The sequence below is a fragment of the Passer montanus genome, unplaced genomic scaffold, assembly GCF_014805655.1.
Source record: "Passer montanus isolate IOZ18808 unplaced genomic scaffold, ASM1480565v1 scaffold8, whole genome shotgun sequence".
Taxonomy (NCBI): domain Eukaryota; kingdom Metazoa; phylum Chordata; class Aves; order Passeriformes; family Passeridae; genus Passer; species Passer montanus.
In genome coordinates this window covers 12,066,757-12,087,648 of record NW_024373256.1, presented here as the reverse complement: position 1 = coordinate 12,087,648, position 20,892 = coordinate 12,066,757, and the positions used below count along the sequence as shown (strand labels likewise).

Sequence of the window (20,892 nt, the reverse complement as noted above, 5' to 3'; positions counted from 1 at the left end):
TGAAGTAACTCAGATTTCAGTAATGTGGCTATTTAAACCCTGTGTTGTTTTACACGGAGCAATAGACTTACCTGCCCACCAGGATAATTTTTTTTTAAATATAAAGTGTAAAAGGAGCTGTTTTAAGATGGGTCCCTGTGTGATGCCTGCAGTCTCTTCCCATGCTCAAGACATCCCCTTTGTTTTCTACCTAGAGCCTCAGAGAGAGGAAAAAGGGGTGATAAACCAAGCAAATTAAACCAAATTAACAAAAAAAAAAACCAAAACAAACAAACAAAAACATCCCCAAAAAACCCCTCGGAAATTTGAAAAAACCCCAAACAAAACCAAAACAAACAAACAAAAAAAGCACCCCAAAAAAACCCCTCGGAAATTTATATACTAAAGGAAGAAAAAGCAAAACTTAGTTCTTGGTGGTTTACACCTTGTACTTCCATGAAGGGTGCTGTTAGGAAATAAATTGGACTCTACTGGTAAGATTCAATCAGGAATCAACAAATGACAAGGACTCTGAATAGAGGAAACATTCTCTGAAAAATCCATGGAAGTGTGAAGAATTACTTTTTCTGAAACTTAAGGAGAAGCAGAAGGGTTTTTATTTAGTATCACTGGCATAATGCAAGATCATAGAGAGGAAATAAGATAAAATCAGCTGATTTTTTTGTAGTGCAAGTCCTGCTTGGGACTGTTATACTCATTTGCCTGATTCTGTCACTTCATCTTAATATTGGCCGTGTCTAATGATGGAGTTATGCATATATGTCTCATTTTAGTGATGGGTACATTTTTCAGCATAGTATTTATGGAGTGGTTTCATTTAGAACTCAAAATAAGTTTCTGTCTGTACATGACTGGAAGGAAGACTGGGGTGGATGAATGAACCTGTCCAAGATTACAACCAGCTGCACTTAGGAATGAAACATTTATCAGCCCCTTTTCATCTTTGCTGTGTATCCACAGATCACCAAGAGGAGGAAGAAAAGAGTTTCCCTTTCTGACACGTGCTTTCTCAGAAGCATTATTTTCTGAATAGCAATGTTTAATAGTAATGGAGAGTAGGATGTTTGAATGTACAGTGATGGGTTGGCCTGGGCTGGCTGCCAGACCCTCACCCAGCTGTGCTCTCCTTCCCCCTCTCAAGAGTACAGGGGAAGAAAGGAGGATGGAAAAGCTCTTGGGTTGAGATAAAGACAGGGACATTTCATGCCAATTGACATCATGGGCAAAACAGCTTGACTTGGAAAATTAATTTAATTTGCTATTGAAGTGCAGTTAGATGGTTATAAACAGAGGTAGGACCTAAACTACCTTAACCCATCTTGTCCCCCATCTCCAGCAGGAGTGGCACAGGGCTGTGAGCACCTGAGGGCTGGGGCTGTGGGGTCACAGTAAACTCAGAAAACTCAGTATTCTTTGTGTGTCATCTCATCCAAGTCCTTCCATGCTGTCCATGATTGTGTGCCCCTACCTCACAGTCGTGTGGAGTGCTTTATTTCTTATGTGCAAACAAGTAAAGCAAAACATGGAGTGTTTTAAAATAATCAGAGTATCCTAACCAAAATAAAGGTATGCTGCAGTGCAAGTTAACAACCCTCTCTGAAAGCTGCCAGGGTAGGCCAGGTTTTACATGTTTTGCTCTGCAGACATAATAAATAGAAAAACATATGAGTAAAGGTCAGACCCTGCTGAGACAAATGGCAGACACTCTGATTTAGGAGGAGCTGAGTTTTCACCTGTTATTATTCCTTAGCCAACTTTTAGCATCAGTGTGGTTTTAATCCTTGTTGTTGTGTGCATATTTATGATTTTCTCAGGTGATTCAGACTTAGACCCATACCAGCTCAGCCCTGTGGGGTTTGGTCATTGACCTCAATAGGTCAGTTATATTTCTGACATCAAAATTCTTGTTGGAATTGCAAAATGGCTTAGGTTAGCAACATGGTAATAACTATTATTCCTAGATAATAGTATTCCTAAATTGAAAATATTGTTTCAAAAAATCCCTATTGTTTTATTAGCTCATATATTTAGCCCTTGAAACAGCTTGGGTTGATTCTGATATGGGAAATAGACATTTCAGGTTGCAGAAATGCCAAATGGATACAAAATTGCAGGAATGACCTAATGGGTGTAATTGTTAGGTCACTGTTGTGCAGTTGGAGTTTTATTTAGTGTAATCATTTAAGCTGTCTCTGTCATACTGTGTCATTTATCCTGGAGGGTTTAGAATCTTCCACTGTTTACGCTGGTGATTGATCTTAGCTGAAATGAGACCATCTCTGGGTGAACTGGTAACAGCAATGTTGCCACTTTTTTTTTTTTTTTTTGAGAGAAGAAGTAATGTATCCAACCAACCAAAATAAGGGAGCTCAGAACCAGTGGCATGCTTGCCAAAGCTGTAAAATGCTCAAGTAGGCTAAGTGGGGTTTGTGGTTTTTTTTTTTTTTTTTTTTTTTTTTTGTTTTTTGTTTTTTGTTTTTTTTTTTTTTTTTTTTTTTTTATTTCAAAAGAATAGCACCCTGAAATTCTCAATAGACCAGTTGTCAGTATTGGTAATGTGCATTGAGCCAACAATGCAGTGGCTCTCACTTCTGTGTAGACTGAATATTGAGATTTGACCCAGTGGGTAGAACACCACCAGTGCAATTATTTCACCACCTCCTCTCACCATTTCAACTTAGGCTGTGTTTTGTTTGCCATCTTTGTGATGAGAAATTACCCTTTATTTCAGAGGATCAGCATAGTTGCAGGATGAGAAAGCAGTGCATCAGGAGTTAGGTTTTTGCAAAGGTGTTTTTGCAAAGAAACTGGATGTAAGAGTGGCCCACTGAAAATTTTTATAGGAAAGAAGAAACACTGTCAATATGTGGCTTCTTAAAACTAAAAACAGGGGAAGAAAATAAGCCCCCAAACTTTATCAAAAGTCTTATCCAATCCTGCCATGCTTTGCCTTCCTTTGACTAAGCATTTGGCTTACTTGATAAGATGATGTATTTGGTACAGATTCACTTCTGATAATTACTACCAACCTCCTTAACCAATGTGAAGAGTGCCTTCCTTCCCCCTCCCCTCTGTTCTTGTGAGAGACTAACCTCAGCTGTGCAGGGGTTGGTGGCATTTGCATGTGGAAATGCACTAATATGGATGTTTTTCTTTGTGTGTGCATCCTTGCAGTGTTGTATACCAGGATGGATTTTATGGTGCAGACATTTATGTAAGTATTCATTGATGTGCATGCTGTCCTTGTACATTACCAGAGTCATTCTTTTTACAAGTTTGCTGCCTAGCTTGACTCTGTTTTGTCTATTTACCATCCCTTGCCTGTCAGAAAGAATTGAGAAGAATATCTCTCACATTGGAAGACCTTTCTGTTCATTACATCTATCATTGTTCAGTGGAGCTGAATTAACTCTTCAATCAAATGCTGAATGAATGCAAAAAGATGTGAAAAATGTGTGTGCGTGTCTGGAGGGGCGTCTCCCTTCGTAACTGAAGTTCAAAGAAAAAACAAAGCAAAGCACAAACATTCTTTTGCAAATCCCCAAAAGCTCTTAAAAAAAAAAATATCAAGGCAAGCTGAGTATTGTAAATACTTGAAGTATGAAGGTACTTCATGGAGAGATGCAGGTTTCCCAAATCCAGCCAGCACTGGGGCTATGTAGGTGCCATGGTGATAGTAGAGCTTAATGGCATGCAAGTTTAAGATATGGCAACATTTGTCTGTAATCTAAGTTGACTGCTAAAAATTGCACTTCTAGAATCCACTAATTTTAGTTTAAAGGAGATGGGTAGAGACTGCTCACAATACAAGTGGATAATTTGTTAGGAAAGATTCATAGTCCTGGATCCACCATTATCCATGCACCTACTGTTCACCAATTACATCTTAAACAATATTTTTACTTTTTTTTCCTATTTTTTTCTAGTTTTCATACATTGTGTTTTCTTGCCATCTTTTTTATCTTGAATGTGTGCAAAGAGTCTCCATATGTCTGAGTGTGCAAGAGGTTTCAGGGGGTTGAGGTCAAATTTCACTCTTCTAAAATTCTTATACCTGATGTGTAGATATAAAATATTTCACTGATAGTAAGCAATATTTACTTTGGTTCTTCTTTTAATAAGGCAATCTGGTTCTAAGTTGCAGGTATCATCTTTGTTTCACCAGACAACTTTCTGTAACCTACTTGTACTGTTTCACTTGGGATAAAATGAGACAGATGAGTTGAAATTTGTATCAATATTAAAAATTAAATAGGCAATGCTAGCAAACATCCCTTGTGTTCATTATCAGCAATCTTCTAGAACTATTCCCAAGGGAACAGATTTTTGTCAGTGAGTTTTATATAAAGAAGGAAGACAATTTATATTTATGGATGAAGTAGGTTTTGTTTTTCTGATGGAGGTGCAAAGGCTGATTCTTATCTGAAAATTCATTTGTGCAGCTTAAAAACATATTTAAAATAAATCAGCGAGGGTTGAAGTCCTTTCCCTATGTACTTATGTAGTCAGTGATGTTATCAGTAAGATATTTCTACAAGACAAGAATCATCCCCTGGCTAAAGGTTTGCTCAAGCCAAGTAAGTGGCTCTGATCTCACCCAACATGCTGCTGCCCAGATTTTGAGCTGTACAGGACACACGTTGCAGTGTGGAATTTCAAGTGTGGTTTCCAATTTTCATGTTCCTTCAAACCATCAAGACTTTGACATCAATTTTGCTCAGTTTGCCAGCCCAGAAATATGATGTGGAATTTCTTCAAGTGTGGTTTCCAATTTTCATGTTCCTTCAAACCATCAATTTTGCTCAGTTTACCAGCCCAGAAATATGCAGAGCTACAAAACATCCTTCTCAGGAGAGCTTGGGGTGAGAGAATAGGTGGGAACTAAATGTTACTGGAGCAGTTTGCAGGTTTGGAACCCACTGCTGCTGAAAGCCAGGAATACCTCATTAGTGATTGACATTATTATTGGTGATTATTAATAAATTTTGGTGATTGAGATTATTAAGTAGCCTCACACCCTCTCACAGGTCTTAATATTTTGTTTCCAAATGGAGGGTTTCAATGAGAAAGATATTGAAAAATTACTAATTTCTAGTATAGCCACAGTTTTGTTGTCTGCAATAGTTGTGTGCATTAGGGAATGGAATAACTACACTGGTTTTCACTCAGTTGCAGTCTCATACATCTGATTGCATATCTTAGTTCTCTTAATGCAACAGAATGTTTATAGCAGATGACAGAATTAAAACTCTCTTCTGGAAATTTAGTTTCTTTATAATATACAAATCTTTTTTATTTTATAAATAATTTTTCTTCACATTTGTGCCGCCTTGCATATAAAGCATTTGCAGGGGAGAGAGAGAGAGAGATAGAAAGAACTGGCATAAATCAAATGAAACCTTAAAATTCACAGTGTATTAGTTCTTAGTGCAGCAGTTTGCAGCAGACCAAGTTATTTATTAAATCCCAATTGTTTATGACATAGTTCCACTCAGCTTTTCATTTTAAGTGCAAAGCTGAAGCTTTGTGAAATGACAAATGCTCTGTGAAAAAAGGAGAAAAAACATTTAAACAATGTAGGGTTTAGTGGTAGATTGGAGGGAAAGGAGACTTAGAAATACCACTGAAAAAAAAAGAGGCACACAATAGTGAAAAGCCAGATCAAAAAATATGCATTAATGGGTACATCAGAGTGGTTTCATCCTGCTCTGATCACACTGAGAAGCAGCTGATGGGCTCTGCTATTTTTTTTTTTTTTTCAGAACTTGGGATCAACAGAGCCTCTGGTGAGAGAAACCACAGATTTAGGGGAAGGGAGGGAGGGGAGACACAAAAAGATGCTGGTCGGGTAAAAACTGCAGGGTGAACCACGAAGAGCAAATATCCAGAGCTGCTCAATACTAACCAGTGGAATAGAAGAGATTAGGAATAAAAAAAATAGGTGGGAAGTACAGTCTAAAGTGAAAAATCAACAGCTATGATTCTAGATGTAATATAATATATTCTATATTTAATATAATTCTATATGGAATGCAATAATCCTTCTGAAATAGCTGAGCTATTGAATTCCCTTGTAAATGTGCCTTTGAGTAGGAAAAATAAAGGAGATTATTAGGAAGTAAGGAAGACCTTTTAAAATTAAGTATTGATTCACTAAGAGAAAAAGTCATTAAAAGAGAATTAAAGTTGCCTGCCAGCAAATATAGAAGTTCTTAGATGAAGATTGACACCTGTGAAAATAAGAAAATACACTCCACAAAATGAAGCAAAAAATAGTAACAGTCTCAGAAATAGGCAGTTAGAATAATAGCTCTGCTTTATCTTAAATCTGTTCCTTTTTTTTTTCATTACCATTGTCATAAAGAGTGTTTTCAGAATATGTCAGTCATCAATCCACACCTAAAATGTGGGAAGGCTCAGAAAATGAGAACCTTCCACACCCTGTCACCAGCAGCTCCAGAAGGCCCTGGGTCATGGTTTAACCATGGCCATTAGTCAGTCCTACTGCTCACAGCAAGGTTTTCTAAACTTCCCAGGATTCTGCACCTGTGATACTGCAGCTGGAGAGAATCCATGGCAAAATATACATGGATAGGTTTCATTTTTAAAATTTTATTATCTTTTTTTTATTTTATTTATTTTTACTTGCTGGGCAAGAATAAGGCAGATTTTTATGGTCAGGGGTGTGGAATGAGACTATTTTCTAATAGCTGTTGCCATCACCTTTAGCTCAAAGCCAGGATGCAGTTGGGGATGGAGGATCTCTTTGTTTCACAAGGGAAAAGCAGAGGTAATTATCTAACCAGCATTGCCCTGACCCCAGATGGAAGTCCCTGGAAGCCATCTGGTCCCTTGAAAGGCACTGTTCTGCGTTGAAAAAAAAGGATTTGCAGATAGCACTGAAGGTTTTCTTCTGAGGAGCAAGGATATTTTGTGTTTGCCAGTGGAAGGGTGTGCCATTCCATTCCCTGTGACTCACAGAAACAGAGCAAGAAGAGGAGAAATTACTTTGCCAAGGGCAAAAGGGTCCCCAGGGAGCAGTGGGTTGTTCTTTCCACTGCTCTGTGTGCTGGAACACTCCATGATGCCTTTTTAAAAGTTTGGCTAGATAGGGATGAAATGTCCTTTGATCTCATCTTTATTTGTGATGTTAAAATACATTCACAAAGGTACCAGAGCTATGCTGGTGATTGTATTGGGCTGGGATTAGTGCAGGTGGTGCCTGGATATTGTACCAAGAGTTTTTCTGAGGCAGCAGCTACCTCTGGGAACACAAATATATAGAAATACCCCAAACCTTGAGCACAGGTCAGGTCCACAATTTGAGTCAGCACAAACTGGAGGTGGATTGTTTATTTATTTTTAATTCTCCCAGTCAAAGTTGTACTTAGTGGGCGGAACAAACACTGTTTAAATCTCAGTAGCATGTGAGTGGAGGAAAATGAACTGACACTTTCTATATTCTGCAGCTCTGAGTTTAATTCATGCAAATTTTAATACCATTCTTCTATTTGTAGTTAATAAGGCAGGTCTAATTCTCAATACTAGAGAAGGTTTGGAACCTTGATTAATTTATGTTCACACAATACTCTGAGAGATCCTTGAGTGAAAGGAAGTATAGGAAGTATAAATTGAGGAAAATTAACTCTCAACATTCATATGAAATACTAAATATGAAGCTAATAGGAAAAAAATAGTCATCATTTGTGTTTCATTATATCTGAGATCATGAGAAAAAAGTGATTTGGCTACTTTTTGAGGAGGTGCACACACATATACATGGTTTTGTAGTCCCTAGATTCTATCTGGGTAAGTTTTTGTGGAAATTAGCCTTACTGCAGATATACACACTTGATTTTAAAATTCCATTGTATTAAGTTTTCTGTTCATTTCCATTTTATCATATCTTACTCAAAATGTATGTGATTTCTTTCTAAAATTGATTAAGATTTCCCTGTAAAAATCACCAACTGATCTCTGACAGATCCCACTGATCTTTTTCTGTTTGCCTGAGCCAGAGATGTATAAAGCATTGAGAGGGAAATTCTAATTAATTGCTCTGGAGAATTTGCCTAAATTCCTTCCTTACATCCTTCTTTCCATCCTTCCTTCCTCATTCAAGTTCAATTTCTGTTTCTTTGTAGAGCAGTGCTGCAGGAGCCTGTGTGTGGCACTAAGTTACCACAGGTACTACACCCACTTGTGGATAAAACCTCACCATGCTGGATGTAGCTCATGTCAAATCATACTGATACTCCAATAAATACGTGAGAAAATGGATTCTGTGTGTGAAAATGGCCAAAATAGTGCACCAGCTGCATTTTATTTTCCAGATTCAGTCACAAAGTCACAGATATGATACTATTGTTAATTTTTAAAAGTACTTAAGCTGCTGTAGCACTGTTTTATCATTGGTCTGCAAGTAGCAAATATAAGGGCACAGATAAGGCAGTAAACACTTCTTCATTATAGTATCTGAATTTATTGTTTTCAAAATAATAATCCAAAGTCAGGTACTTTCTGCCTGAATATAAATGTAAGAGAAAAAAAAAGAATTCATAAAACATTTCTAATACTTAGGAACCGAAAATTGTTAATTAAAAATGTAATTATTGCATAATTTTGTTCTGAGTATTTTATTTTGCAATATAGTCTAAGGCATGAGGATAATTATATAATGTTACTCAAGAGATGTAGTGAAGATTACTGGTTTATTCTTCACCTAAAATACCAGCCAAGTTCAAAATTAGAGAAGAATTGTGAAATAGATCTTGTTACAGAAGTCGAGTTCAGGGGTTTGAACTGGAATCCCACCCCAATTTCCAGTGTAAAGTGTATCTCCAAGTACTGTCGTCCTGCAGTAATCAAAAATCACCTGAGGTAATTGAAGTAAAACAATGAGAAAATGGTTCAACACCAAAACTGCAGAACACAAGACCCATAAAAATAATTTGCTTAAGCATATTTTAATGTGTAATTGATGATTGTTTATTTTAAAATTATGAATTCATGACATGGGATGGTAGGGAATTAGGTTTTCCCTGATACCCACATACATCCTGTTTTTTTAGTTCTCCAGAGAATGCAGGCAAATTCAATGCCTTCAATCTCTTTTTATTTGTCTTGCTTTATACTCATTCTTGCCAGGGCTCTCATAAATGTCATACTGATTGCTGAATCCAAAACATCTTAATAAAGTTCAGAGTAGAGCTTCGTTGTTCAGCAGAAATTCTTTGAAAGCAAATCAAAATGTAAGCATAAAAGGAATGTAGCTCTTGTGTTTACAAGCAAGGAAGGGTCTCTGATCACACACTGACCAATTTTTGGTGATAGTCAAATGAAGGAAAGAAAACCAGTCCTCACAGAGCCCACCAGATTTCAGAGCAGCTGCTGTAGGAACAGCCTGTCTCATTTTTCTTCCATTCAGAGCTGCTCATGGTGGCCTTTTCTCAATTCCATGCTGTGGTAGGAGTTGTTGTGTGTAGAGCTGGATTCACTTGAGTGGCTCTCTCTTTTTAATCAGGGGTTTTGGGAGTGGACAGCAGGCCAGGCAAAGGAGTTGGACACCCCAGTGAACAGAACTATGTCAGACTTCAGATCTGTCACACACTGCCAGGACTGGATCATGGAAGCAATTTCAGTATCTTTCAGCAGTCAGGGAAAAGAAGAGGAAAAAATAAGTGGGGGAGAGGAAGGTGTAATATTTTACAGAATCACCAGGTTGGAAGAGACCTTCAAGATCAAGTCCAAACCATGCCCTAACACCCCAACTAAATCTGGCACCAAGTGCCACTTCCAGGCTTTTTTCAAACACATCCAGGGATGGTGACTCCACCACCTCCCTGGGCAGACCATTCCAATATTTAGCCCTCAAAAACCAGGAGGGGAGAAGAGATAAATTTGTAACATCTCTCACCTGTCTCACTTTGACAGAGGCCAGCCCAAGTGTGCAGTTTGAATTTCTCTCCTCTCAGGCTCAATTTGTACCTGGTGACATTATTTGCTGTCCAAAGGCCTGTATGTACATACCTGCAGCAGTGTGTGCCTGTTGTACATTTTTGACAGTGATAGCCTTCTGCTGGGTTGTAAAAATGAAATTATCTGAAATGAGAAGCTGTTTTGTCTCACTGCCTCTGTGTGTGCACAGAGCACAGGACAGCACGTGGGGGTTTAGGAGATGCTCATTCCTGCCTGATCCCAGGGCTTGTGTGACACAATTGCTGCTGGCAGGGAGCTGGCCAGGAGCAGGGAGGGACATGTCCTGTTGGGTGTGTGAGCAATTGAAAAAAAAAATCAGAAAGAATAATCTTCAAATAAGCTGACAATTCAAAGCCTGGAGTTTCTAATGAGCTGTCAGTGTATGTAAAATTTGTGTTTATTCTTAGGGTGATGTGACATTGTCAGCTGAACGATTGATTTCCAAACCCAACCTGCTTCAAATTTTCAAACCCACAAAGGTTTTGCATGTGTTAGGGATGAAAGCCATTCTGCCAAGCAAAGTGGTAGAAAGGGAAATAGCTTGTAAAAATAGTTCAGATTGCTTTTCTGAAAAGAGCGATTTTTTATTTGCAAAATCAAACTAGAAAGCCCACAAAAGTTACTGCAGTAAAAATGTTCTACTGTTACAGTAAAGGCTGGCACATTGTGGCCTATTCTTCCTGCTTCAGCACAATATCATCAAGGTGAATGCAGCCTTCCAAAAAAAAAAAAATAGAAAAGAACCAATCCATTAAAGCGAATGCTTCAGCGAAAGAGTGAATTTTATTCAAAGCTGAGTGAGCTGATACTGTCTTATTCAGCTCTTTGTTAGGGAGGGGATGGGTGGGGAAGGCACCACAGCAGCCCCTGCCCCAGAGGGTGCTGGGGGGGAGAATTCTAATTGGGACGTAAATCGTGTTTGTGTTATCAGCGGGGCTGGGCCGGGGCTGTTAATTGGCATGCTGAGATCATTTGGAAATGGTTGATATAACACCGTGGTCCATTGAACAGGAAGCTCTGCTGTTTTCACAGTTTGATAATCAATGCATCACTGCACTCAATTCCTTTCCAATGTGTGTTTGTTTGTCCTGTTTGCTTAATTGAACAGCTGGAATTACTGTTACATACAACTGAATGTTAATTCATGGAAGAGAATTTTGCTTCTTCATTATAATTTTATGTATAAATTGGAAACCTACGTAACATTAAGTGTTAATTGAGTGCACAAATTCATAGGTTTAATCAACCAGGCATGATAAATCATATTTTGTACAAAAAAAGAATTGATTATTAGCTGAATTTGGCTTTTAAGTTTAGCACTGCTTTGTGAATATACATACACTTTGTTCATACAAACAATTGCTGCTTGAAAACTTGGAGAAGCATCCAGTAACAATCCAGTCTAGTAAAAAAGTTTGCACTGATCAGTGGATTTCATTGCTTTCTCCTGATCTCGGACAAATCTTTAAAAGTTTGTGGTGCTCCATTTTAACGATTCACCGAAATATTTCCCTTACCATTTCACTGCAGTATTTCCTATGCATTGAACTGAACTGCAGCATGACTGTACTCTTTCAATCGTTGTCAAATGTTGCAAAATGTGATTGAAGGTGCCATGGCAATGCAGTTAGAGCGTGAGTTTGTGTTTCAGGGTGGTTATGCTGCCTACCGGTATGCCCAGCCTGCCACTGCCACTGCAGCTGCCTACAGTGACAGGTAAGAACTCCTCTCCTGCTCAGAAATATTTGACCAGTGGAAGTTGAAGTTGATTCTATAAATTTGCCTTGTTGGAGTCTCATAACTGTCTTGTTGCTCTGCAGATAATTGTGATATCTAAAGCAGGCTGTTTTATTATAATCCATGAATAGCCATAAATTGAGACTTCAGGCCTTAATTGAGAACCAGGCGTGAGATGTGCACATTCCCAAGCTGTAGATCATCCAGTTAACGTCTGTGACCCTTGTACAATGCAGATAAATAAATGTACAGATTCATGATGATCTGCTACTAAGGATCATTATTTGTCTTAGGAGTATTATTTCAGTTGATTTAGAACCTTGAACCTATTGAGTGCCCTCAATTCTCATTGACATTGTTTTTGTCAGTGGAAATTGAGAATGAACGGTGTCTAAGCTTGAACTATCCAATGCAAAATAGTTTGGTTTTTTTTCCATTTGTTTCTTCCCAGGCATTTGTTTTTTTTTCAATACTTGAAAAAAAAAATAAAAAGAAAAAAATTTATTTTGCTTTTTATTTTTATCCTCACAATGTAAACCACATTCAGTGGAAACAATATCAGGAATGGAAGATTATTAAAATCTGCACATTCGAAGACTTAATTTTTATCAACTAAGAGTGATGTAACATATATTAGTGTGTCTTCTTGAAAGATGGATGTTGGAATCGCTTAGAAGTCAATGTCTAAATTGCTGTTGACTTCAGTAGGAACAGGGTTTTATCAAATTGCATAAAATTAAGTCTTTGCAGTGTGTGGACATTATTTTGTAATGAGGAGGATTATTCTAAATTTTTCTCATAAACTGCACCCTTAAAATCTATTCTATCTTTAATATTTTTCAAGTCTTTGAGGAGTGTTCCCTTGTAAAGGGAGGGTGCATTTTGTGGCAGAGACACACAAATAATTTGTTTCATGATGACAGTGAGAAGTAAGGTCACACTTCTCAATACCCGATACAAGAAAATTTTCCCTTGGAATCATGGAAATAATTTCTTAAGCCTTAAGTAAATATTGAAAAATTTCTTTAAATGCTAAATTAGACAGTGTTACAAATGCTTCTGTTTCCTAAAGAAATCGAGAGATTAAGAAATTCTAGTGCACAATTTCTTAGATTGAAGTGCTGTTCATGGATTCTGTATTTTTAGAACCAAGTCCCATGGTATGAATGTTACAATGCTATGCATGCATATTTGCCTTTCAAGTGCTTATTCTGGGTAATGAAGATATATTTTTTAAAGTTATGTGAATAAAGTAATTTGCATGTGTGGCTGAGGCATGCTGTGTCAGACAGGTAAGCAAGCTACTTTTTATTGATTTTGGGTCAGTGATATCAACTAGATCTGTGCTGTGTGCACTTTGTTGGCAATGTACTATTTCTACTCAGGGGAACCTGCACAGGTGAAGTGCTACTCAGTAGTTTCATTTCATTTCCACAAAGGTTTGTTAGCATGTCGCAGCTCTAGGGTTTTTGTGTGAGCTTTTCTGTACTGCAAAAGAACTCCTGCTTCTAAAAGCCTACTAAAACCAAAAGGACAAAATTCTAAATAACCTCCTGTGGTGAGCCAGGTTTTGCCAGCTATTGCTCAGGTGTCCCTGGATCATTTTATAGGCTGTTTATTTCTATTAATTAAACCTATGCATTACACAGAGAAACTGAACAATATCAAGCTGAATTTTAAATGCTTTAATTATGAATTGATGTTACCTTCTCATAAATCAGATCAAAGGCTGAAAGGTAAAATATCAGTTGGTCACATGTTCTGCTATGGGCAGAGAGTCAACATCACAAAGAATTATGCTGCCAAAAAGGTAAAGGATTTGTTTAGGAAGATATCTTTTAAATGCTGCAAAGAAAGCTGGAGGTGGCTTCAGTAGTAATGCAGTTGTTACAATCCTTAATTTTTTTTTTGAAAAAATTGTCTAATTTTCACATACACTTTATGTATATAATTAGAATTGCAATAACCTGTCTTTGCTTGCATAATTTTAGATATCTTAAATGAATTTTATATATTTTCTTTTTTTTTAGTTTATTTTTCTTTTTAAATATGGTTAACCCTCAACTTCGATCTGCTTCCCCCAAATGAATATAGTTTCTTGTCTTAATTACAAATCTCATAACTGAATTTCTTTATGAGAGAATCCCAAAACTAGCATCGAGAACAAAACAAATTGCAATCTGCTCAAACATTTCTTTGCATGTGGGAAACTATGTGCAAACATGGATACCTCTGATTATTCACAACTACAGTTTGTTTAATTTGATTAACTTTTGTTCATTTTAAAATTAATTTAAATTAGCTACTTTTGTGAAATTATTAATGTTGAAGGTGCTGAAGTATACTTCAGTACCACTGCTTGTATCTGCTCTTCTTAATGTAATTATCATCTGCCCTCCTCTCACAAGACTGAAGATTCCATACCTACTTATACACTTATTTAGTGTTCATATGAGACCCTATTTAATTTAATTGCACATGAACTGCATTTACTGTTTGTATAAAAAATGATGCCCAAAGAAATTGAGTACCACTGAAGCAGTGATATATAATGGAAACAATATTTCATACTAATTTTAAAAATAAGGAAAGCATTATTTTTTTTTGTTACCACTCATATCCATTATGAATTGCAATGTTCCATATTTGAAAGGATTCTTAATTCAGGAGATGGAAAGAGGAAATCTTTAGGTTGGAGACATGTTTTGGTAAATTAAAAATAAAGGTTAACAGAAAGATTTGGGACTGCAGAATCAATAGACCAAGTCGATTGATAATGATCAGTGTGAGAGGGCTCTATTTGAAGAAATGCAATGGTATCCTTGTTTGTCACAGTTGGAAATGTTCTGGAGATAGGCGAGGAACAGATATACAGGGAGAATCAGGTGGCAAGGAAATACCATTAAACCAATCAATGCAAACCCCAAAGTATTTGTCAAGACAGATCATGTACTCCTAAACCCAATTTCACAACAGGGGTAGGCCTGGCAGATCTCCCCACTCATTTTTTAGGATCACAAAACAAAACCAACAAAGAAACAGGTACATTTTGTTTTATTTATGAAGTATTACAATCACTGGATACAAATTCTGAATTCAATTTTTATATGGTGTGATCTATCATATATTAAATTGCATGTACAGATTTGAAGGTCTTTGCAGAAGTGGATCAAAAAATTATGTTTAACTTTCCAAAATTTAAAATACTTCTGATAAGTTTTCTAATTAGTAAAAGTCCTAAAAGGGGACCTATTGGTCTAAACATATTCTTCATCAGTCTTGAACTTTCCTGGCAAACTCTCTAAACTGAGCATATTTGGATAAAATAATTTTAAGGATGTGAAAAAGACACTAAATCAGATGTCAATAAAATGTTTGTACAGTTCTTATTCATCTTTCATGGAATATTTAAAAAAAATAGTTATTAGATTTCTGTCTGAGTCTGAAGTAAGAGAAACTAGCAAGGTCATCCAGTTTTGTATTCCTGAGGTAGAAGGAGTCGGAGCATGGCAGTGGGGCGTATTGTCATTTTGTCATTGCATGTTCACTTGGTGTTGCTGGTATGTCTGTAATGCTGTACTGGGTTTGACAGATCCATCACATAGCTCAGTGAATGGCTTGCTTGAATTAAGCCTATGGGCAGACTTATTCACATTGATTGGCTATTGGTTTTGTGTTTTATGATTTGATTATTGCATCTTCGATCGGAGTAAGAGAAATGTTCCTTTCGCGCACATGAACCTTGGCAGCGATATTTGTGCGAGTGTGGCTGGAGTGAGAGAGCAGAGCCCTGCCAGGAGGGAGGCAGCCCTGCCTGAGAGGCAGAGCCACAGCCTGTGCTGCTTGCTGTCCCCTGCAGGGCCCAGGTGTGTTTATACATGGATGGTGCTGTATCCATATATACACACACGTTCCCATCCATCGCACACACACACGCTCACACGGACAGAGGGTGCTGCTCTGAGCACCATCCCTGTCTATAACGCCGAATTTAAACCTCACTCCTGACTGTGGGGACATTCCCACTGACCTCTTTGTTGTCTGGATTAATTCCCTCATCACTGGAAGCTGACCCTTTTTTTTTTCTTTTTATCTTTTCTTTTTTTTTTCTTTTTCTTTTTAAATAAAATAAGACATATTCCAAAATATTTTGCATATAACACTTTGTAGTAAAAAATATATGTTTTATTTTTTTTTTTCTTCCCACTATCAATTTGTGTTACATGTTCTGTGGTTATACCTAGGGTTTTATGAAATTTGAGAGAGAAGGTTTTGTCATATGGAAGTTATATATCTTCCAGATCTTAAATCTTACTCCTGATAAAATCCTGATATTCTGATAGTTTACATTTTTAATATGTCTATGTGAAGCATTCAGTTTTTTTAAAACAGTAGTGTCTACAGGAATACTTTAATATATTTTCCAGTTCACTTTGGGCAAGTAGCTGAGAGTAATACTTGACATTTGTGCTCAGGTTATCCTAAAATAGAATAGGTACAGATTTGATTTAATATTAAACATGCTTATTAAATAATGAAAATTTAGAATGAAGAGTAAAAAACCACAAAATATAAATTGTGAGCTTCTATAGCTGAGGGGGGGTTTTATTATATTGTGGACTATATTTTCTTCTATTTTATGATTAAACAATGAAAACCACTATATTTTTATTAAAATTATTTTCTCTTGTTGAAGATTACTAGAGATATATACTAAAAATTAAGGTTTTGATTGCATATAAAATATAATATCATCTTGAGCTAGAATTTAATTTTCCATTAAATAATTTCACAGAAGCATAAATGTTTTAAAATCTGGTTCCTCATTCATTTCATGATTGTACCTTCTTAGATTAAGGATAACGAGCTTCTTTACACAGTTTTAGTTTCTAAAGAATCAGGTTGAAAGATGAAAAAAATTAGAATATAGTGGTAACTTTTCAACTTCCAGCTGAAACCTTCCAACATTTGTGTATTTTGCTATCCCAGTAGAATCTTAAATGGAAGGGTTTGGGGGATGATCCATAAGGAGGAATTGTACAGCCCATATTGTAGGCTACTCAAATTCTGACAATGAAAAGGTTCAGTTAGCACCTTGACTGGCTTGTGCTTAGCTTTTCTAATAGCAAGAGAGAATATATTTAACACTTCTTCTGCTTAGGTTTGATGTGGTGATGTTTTATTGGTCTAGGTTGTTTGTTTTCTCCCCCCCCCCCCCAACCTGTACTTGGTGCAAACGTTTTTTTTTTTTTTTGGTTTTTTTTTTTCCCCCCCCCCCCCCCAATCCTGTATGGTAGCTAAAGCTTCTTTATTCCCTATTATTGCACATAAGAATAAAATTATTGGCTTGGCTGTTACAGAGAGGTAGTGGGTTTAGCCATGTACCTGTTAGAAATCTGTGCCTGTGTGATCTCTGGCAAACTAGAGGATCACTGGAGTTATGTTAAAATTTCGTAATCCATTTTCATCCCAGTTCATTCAGAGTTTGGGGGATGACTGGAGTGTATGACTCATGGTATAACCTTTCAGTGAAGACTTAGAAAGTAAAAGTGGGTGAATACGAATAAAGAAAATGCTATAGGGAAAAAACCAACATCAAAGCATTTGAAATTCCACGAGCAGGGACTTTAATGTAGCACATTTTGACAGGAATTTCCTGAAATGATGTTGCATAGAGTACTTTCCAATAATTGAAGCATGGTTCATTCTAAAATATTGCAGATATGACATTTTTGGGGGAGACTCAGTGAGTCACATTAACATAGGAAATAATTTCAAACAATCACATTTCCTAAAAACATAATCTTATATCAGTTCTAGGAAGCTGCTTTGGTGTTTTGGTACATTCCTCTTCTGGGTGGAATTAACCTGTTTGCTGGTACTCTGAAGGCTTCATTCACCTGTGTGTAGTTTGACTATTCATGCAATATCCAGGGACCTGCTAAAACTCCTCCATTGGTTCAAAACTGACGGGATACTATAGTCAAAAAGCTTAGTGTTACTGCCCAGAAATATGGCAAACACCAATTATGAAACTTTTGTCATGTTAGAGCTGGTTTCATTCATACCCTGCTTCTACTTCTCTTACCTTTAATCCCCATTCTCACTCATTGCAGTATCAAGGGCTATTTTAGCAATCCCCATAGACAAGGAAGGGCTTGGCTATTTCTGTGAAATCTGCTGTGACATCCATGCTGGAAATCATGAAGAAAAAACTGGGAGAGAAGGTAGAGGTAGACTAAAGCCCAGATTTCCATACCTGGCTTCCTGATGTGCTCAAAGCTTAAGGTGCTCAGAACTTTTGCTGCCAGGTTCTTCTTGAACATAGGGAGAGCTGTTAAATGCTCATCATGTTCCAAAAAAAAAAAAAAAAAAAAAATCAGTGCACCTATTCTGACATTTACATCTCAGTTTCAGTATCCTCTCTTGTTTTATCTCTCCAGCCTGTCTGGTTATGTAACTTGACTTTTAACCTGGGAGTTCCTTATTGTAATGTAAAAGCTCATAGTAAATAGCTGTGATTATGAATACATTAATTTGATGAATTTTCATTCCTTTTCTCTAAAAAGAGGAAGAGGAAAGGACTGGTTAACATTTTTAAAGTAGGAATTATCTCATTACTAGCTCATAAAAACTTCTTTGCTCTTAGAGGATATTGGAAGAAAGTGTGACTTTAAAATTTTTCAGTGTTGTACTCAGCAGACTGAATAAATACGGAGTTGGGGAGTTACTAAAACATTGATTCCTGATCCAGCAGACCAAAACTGTTACAGTCCATTGGGTCACTGCCTGTGACATGATAGACCATAACAGTTCCTTTGGACATGTCAGTGGCTAATTACACACTCCTCAGTTCTCAGATCATTGGCTTGATAGACCACGAAGAGGCAGATTAGAACGAGCTCTAAGTGTTGTCAACCTGAGTGCTTTAAAACCAAGGAGGAATTAAGAGCGCTGTGCAAGAGGAAGACAGAAGATAAAGGAATGAAATGTTATTAATAAAACTGGGATGCCATGGATATAGTCTGTATGGATTAGTGTAATTTGCAGTGTGCTCTGGCAAGGTGATGAAGTATTAGAAGAACAAACTTTAAATTACAATGTTGATGAAATTAATCAAGAAAGAGGCAATTTACACTCTTGCATGTTTTTACTGTAGTGTTTCACACCTCTGAGGAGCCTAAAACATTTGATTAGGTATTTAAATAGATTTTTTTCTTGAAATTCCTTTGAGCTTGTTAAGCTGCTGATACTCTAGAAGCCCACCTGAGGCAAACATCAGATTGCAAGAATACTGCAGGAGTGGGAATAGAATGTTTATCCATATATCCTAAAGAAATTTTTTAGTGGAAATTGCTGTAGGGTGTTTAATATACATGCATTAAAAAAAAAGAAAAGTAAGGATTTGTGTAAACCAAACATGTACCAGCTTCTAAAGTTCATTTTGTTTTTCTTGAATGAATTCTTAAAAAATCCTGGCAAGGTTTTCATGTATGTGGTATTTTAGTTATTAAAATATGAAAAAAAAATTATGCCGTCAATTAATTTGTATAGTCATTCCAAACTTAATACAATGTTAAGGGAAAGCATTGTTATTTATAATTGCTGAAGTTTATAATACCTCTGTATGTTAGGAAACTTATAGTGCATAAAATGGTGGCTACTAGTAAACCATAATAATTGGTATGAAATCAGAAACAAATATAAAGTGTGTTTTTGAGGCATTATTTTAAGGATGCCGTGATATACAAAAAGATCAAATCCCCCAATTAAATAAATGGATATTTGAATGTATTTTAGTGAATAAAATACTGATTCTTTACACAAGGCTGACTTCAAAACGCTCTTTGCCCTAAAGGGAATAAACAATATATCCAAAATACAAGAATAAACAAAATTTTCAAATATAAATATTAACACTTCAAATATAGCCTTAATTTAGCGCTCCTGGATCATAATGACATCAATTTATGTTGCTGACATGGAGCACTTCTGAAATAGAATTACTGCACTACTTCCTCAAGTGTTTCATTTAAGTGCCTAGACTGTGTTAATCACACTAAAAGGCCAATAATTTTAAAGCAGTTTTGCCACTGAGATCACTATGAATTCTGATACAGATTTGTGTGGTATTCAGAATTTCACCTGTTAGGTTTAGGTTTTACTTTAAAATGTCCAGATTTACTTAAAAATCATGTGTTCCTTTTGCAGTTGAATATTCATCTTTAGATTATGTATATTGCATTATAAATAACAAATAACTTCATACTAGGTATAATATATTGAATGATCATGCATCAAAAAATTCCACTGATGCAGCAGGTGATATGAGTTAGACCCAGGTCTATTCATATAACTCTGATTAAAATAATAAATAAAAAAATCAGGAAATAAAATTTGTAGATCTATAATATGAAATGTGAGAGATCTACAGATTTTCCCACTGGTTGTGATGCAAGATATTGTCCACATTGTGGCAATATATTAAAAATAAACTTTTTCTTTTTCAACAACAGTACAAGTTGGAAGGTTACATCTATTTGCTAGAAATTTTCTTTACGCTGACTTTGAGGGCTAAGGGAAGGACAGAGGAGGGGGTGTTTGTATCCAAGACACTGCCATGGCAGAATCATTGTACCCACCCTGAGTGCAGAGTGGACATTCCTCCAATCTGCTTTACAGCATCACTACTGGACTGTGCTAAAAGGAGTCTCTCTCTTTTAGAATTTGACTGGGTTGTTTAGCTAGTTCAACATCAGGACTAAAATAAAAATGCCTGCCCATCTGCTAGGGAAAGCCTGAGATAATATTACAAATTATGAGAAAGCACCTTCTGTTGACCATTTTTCCCTTTAGGTTTTTAATCCCTTTAGATTTTTGGGTTGGTTGGTTGGTTGTGGGGTTTTTTTTTTGTTTTTTTGGTTTTTTTGGGGGTTTTTTTTGTTTTTTTGGTTTTTTTGGGGGTTTTTTTTGTTTTTTTTTGTTGTTGTTGTTTTGTTTTGTTTTTTTTTTTCTCTGAGTAAATGAAATAATGCAGGCATATCACTGGGCTTTGGGATGCACATTTCCATTGATGTCCAGAAGAGCTGGGGGTTGTTTTTTCTTCTTTTCTTGGAGGCATGTTTTTTGCAATTGCAAAAGTACTTTTTGGTATTAAAAGAAATTATTTCTGATCAA

At 36.5% G+C, this 20,892-nt stretch overlaps 1 protein-coding gene across 38 annotated transcripts in view; it reads left to right on the top strand.

Annotated features, from left to right (window-relative positions):
- Positions 1 to 20,892, top strand: part of RBFOX1 (RNA binding fox-1 homolog 1) — a 1,145,409-nt gene that overhangs the window by 1,102,442 nt on the left and 22,075 nt on the right. For 34 of the 38 annotated variants that reach the window (XM_039732124.1, XM_039732135.1, XM_039732144.1 and 31 more), the window contains 2 exons: positions 3,175 to 3,214; positions 11,630 to 11,694. In XM_039732124.1, coding sequence (XP_039588058.1) covers positions 3,175 to 3,214; positions 11,630 to 11,694 — 105 coding nt within the window. The remainder of the gene's footprint in view (positions 1 to 3,174; positions 3,215 to 11,629; positions 11,695 to 20,892) is intronic. The other 4 variants (XM_039732134.1, XM_039732137.1, XM_039732133.1 and 1 more) reach the window with 1 other exon arrangement.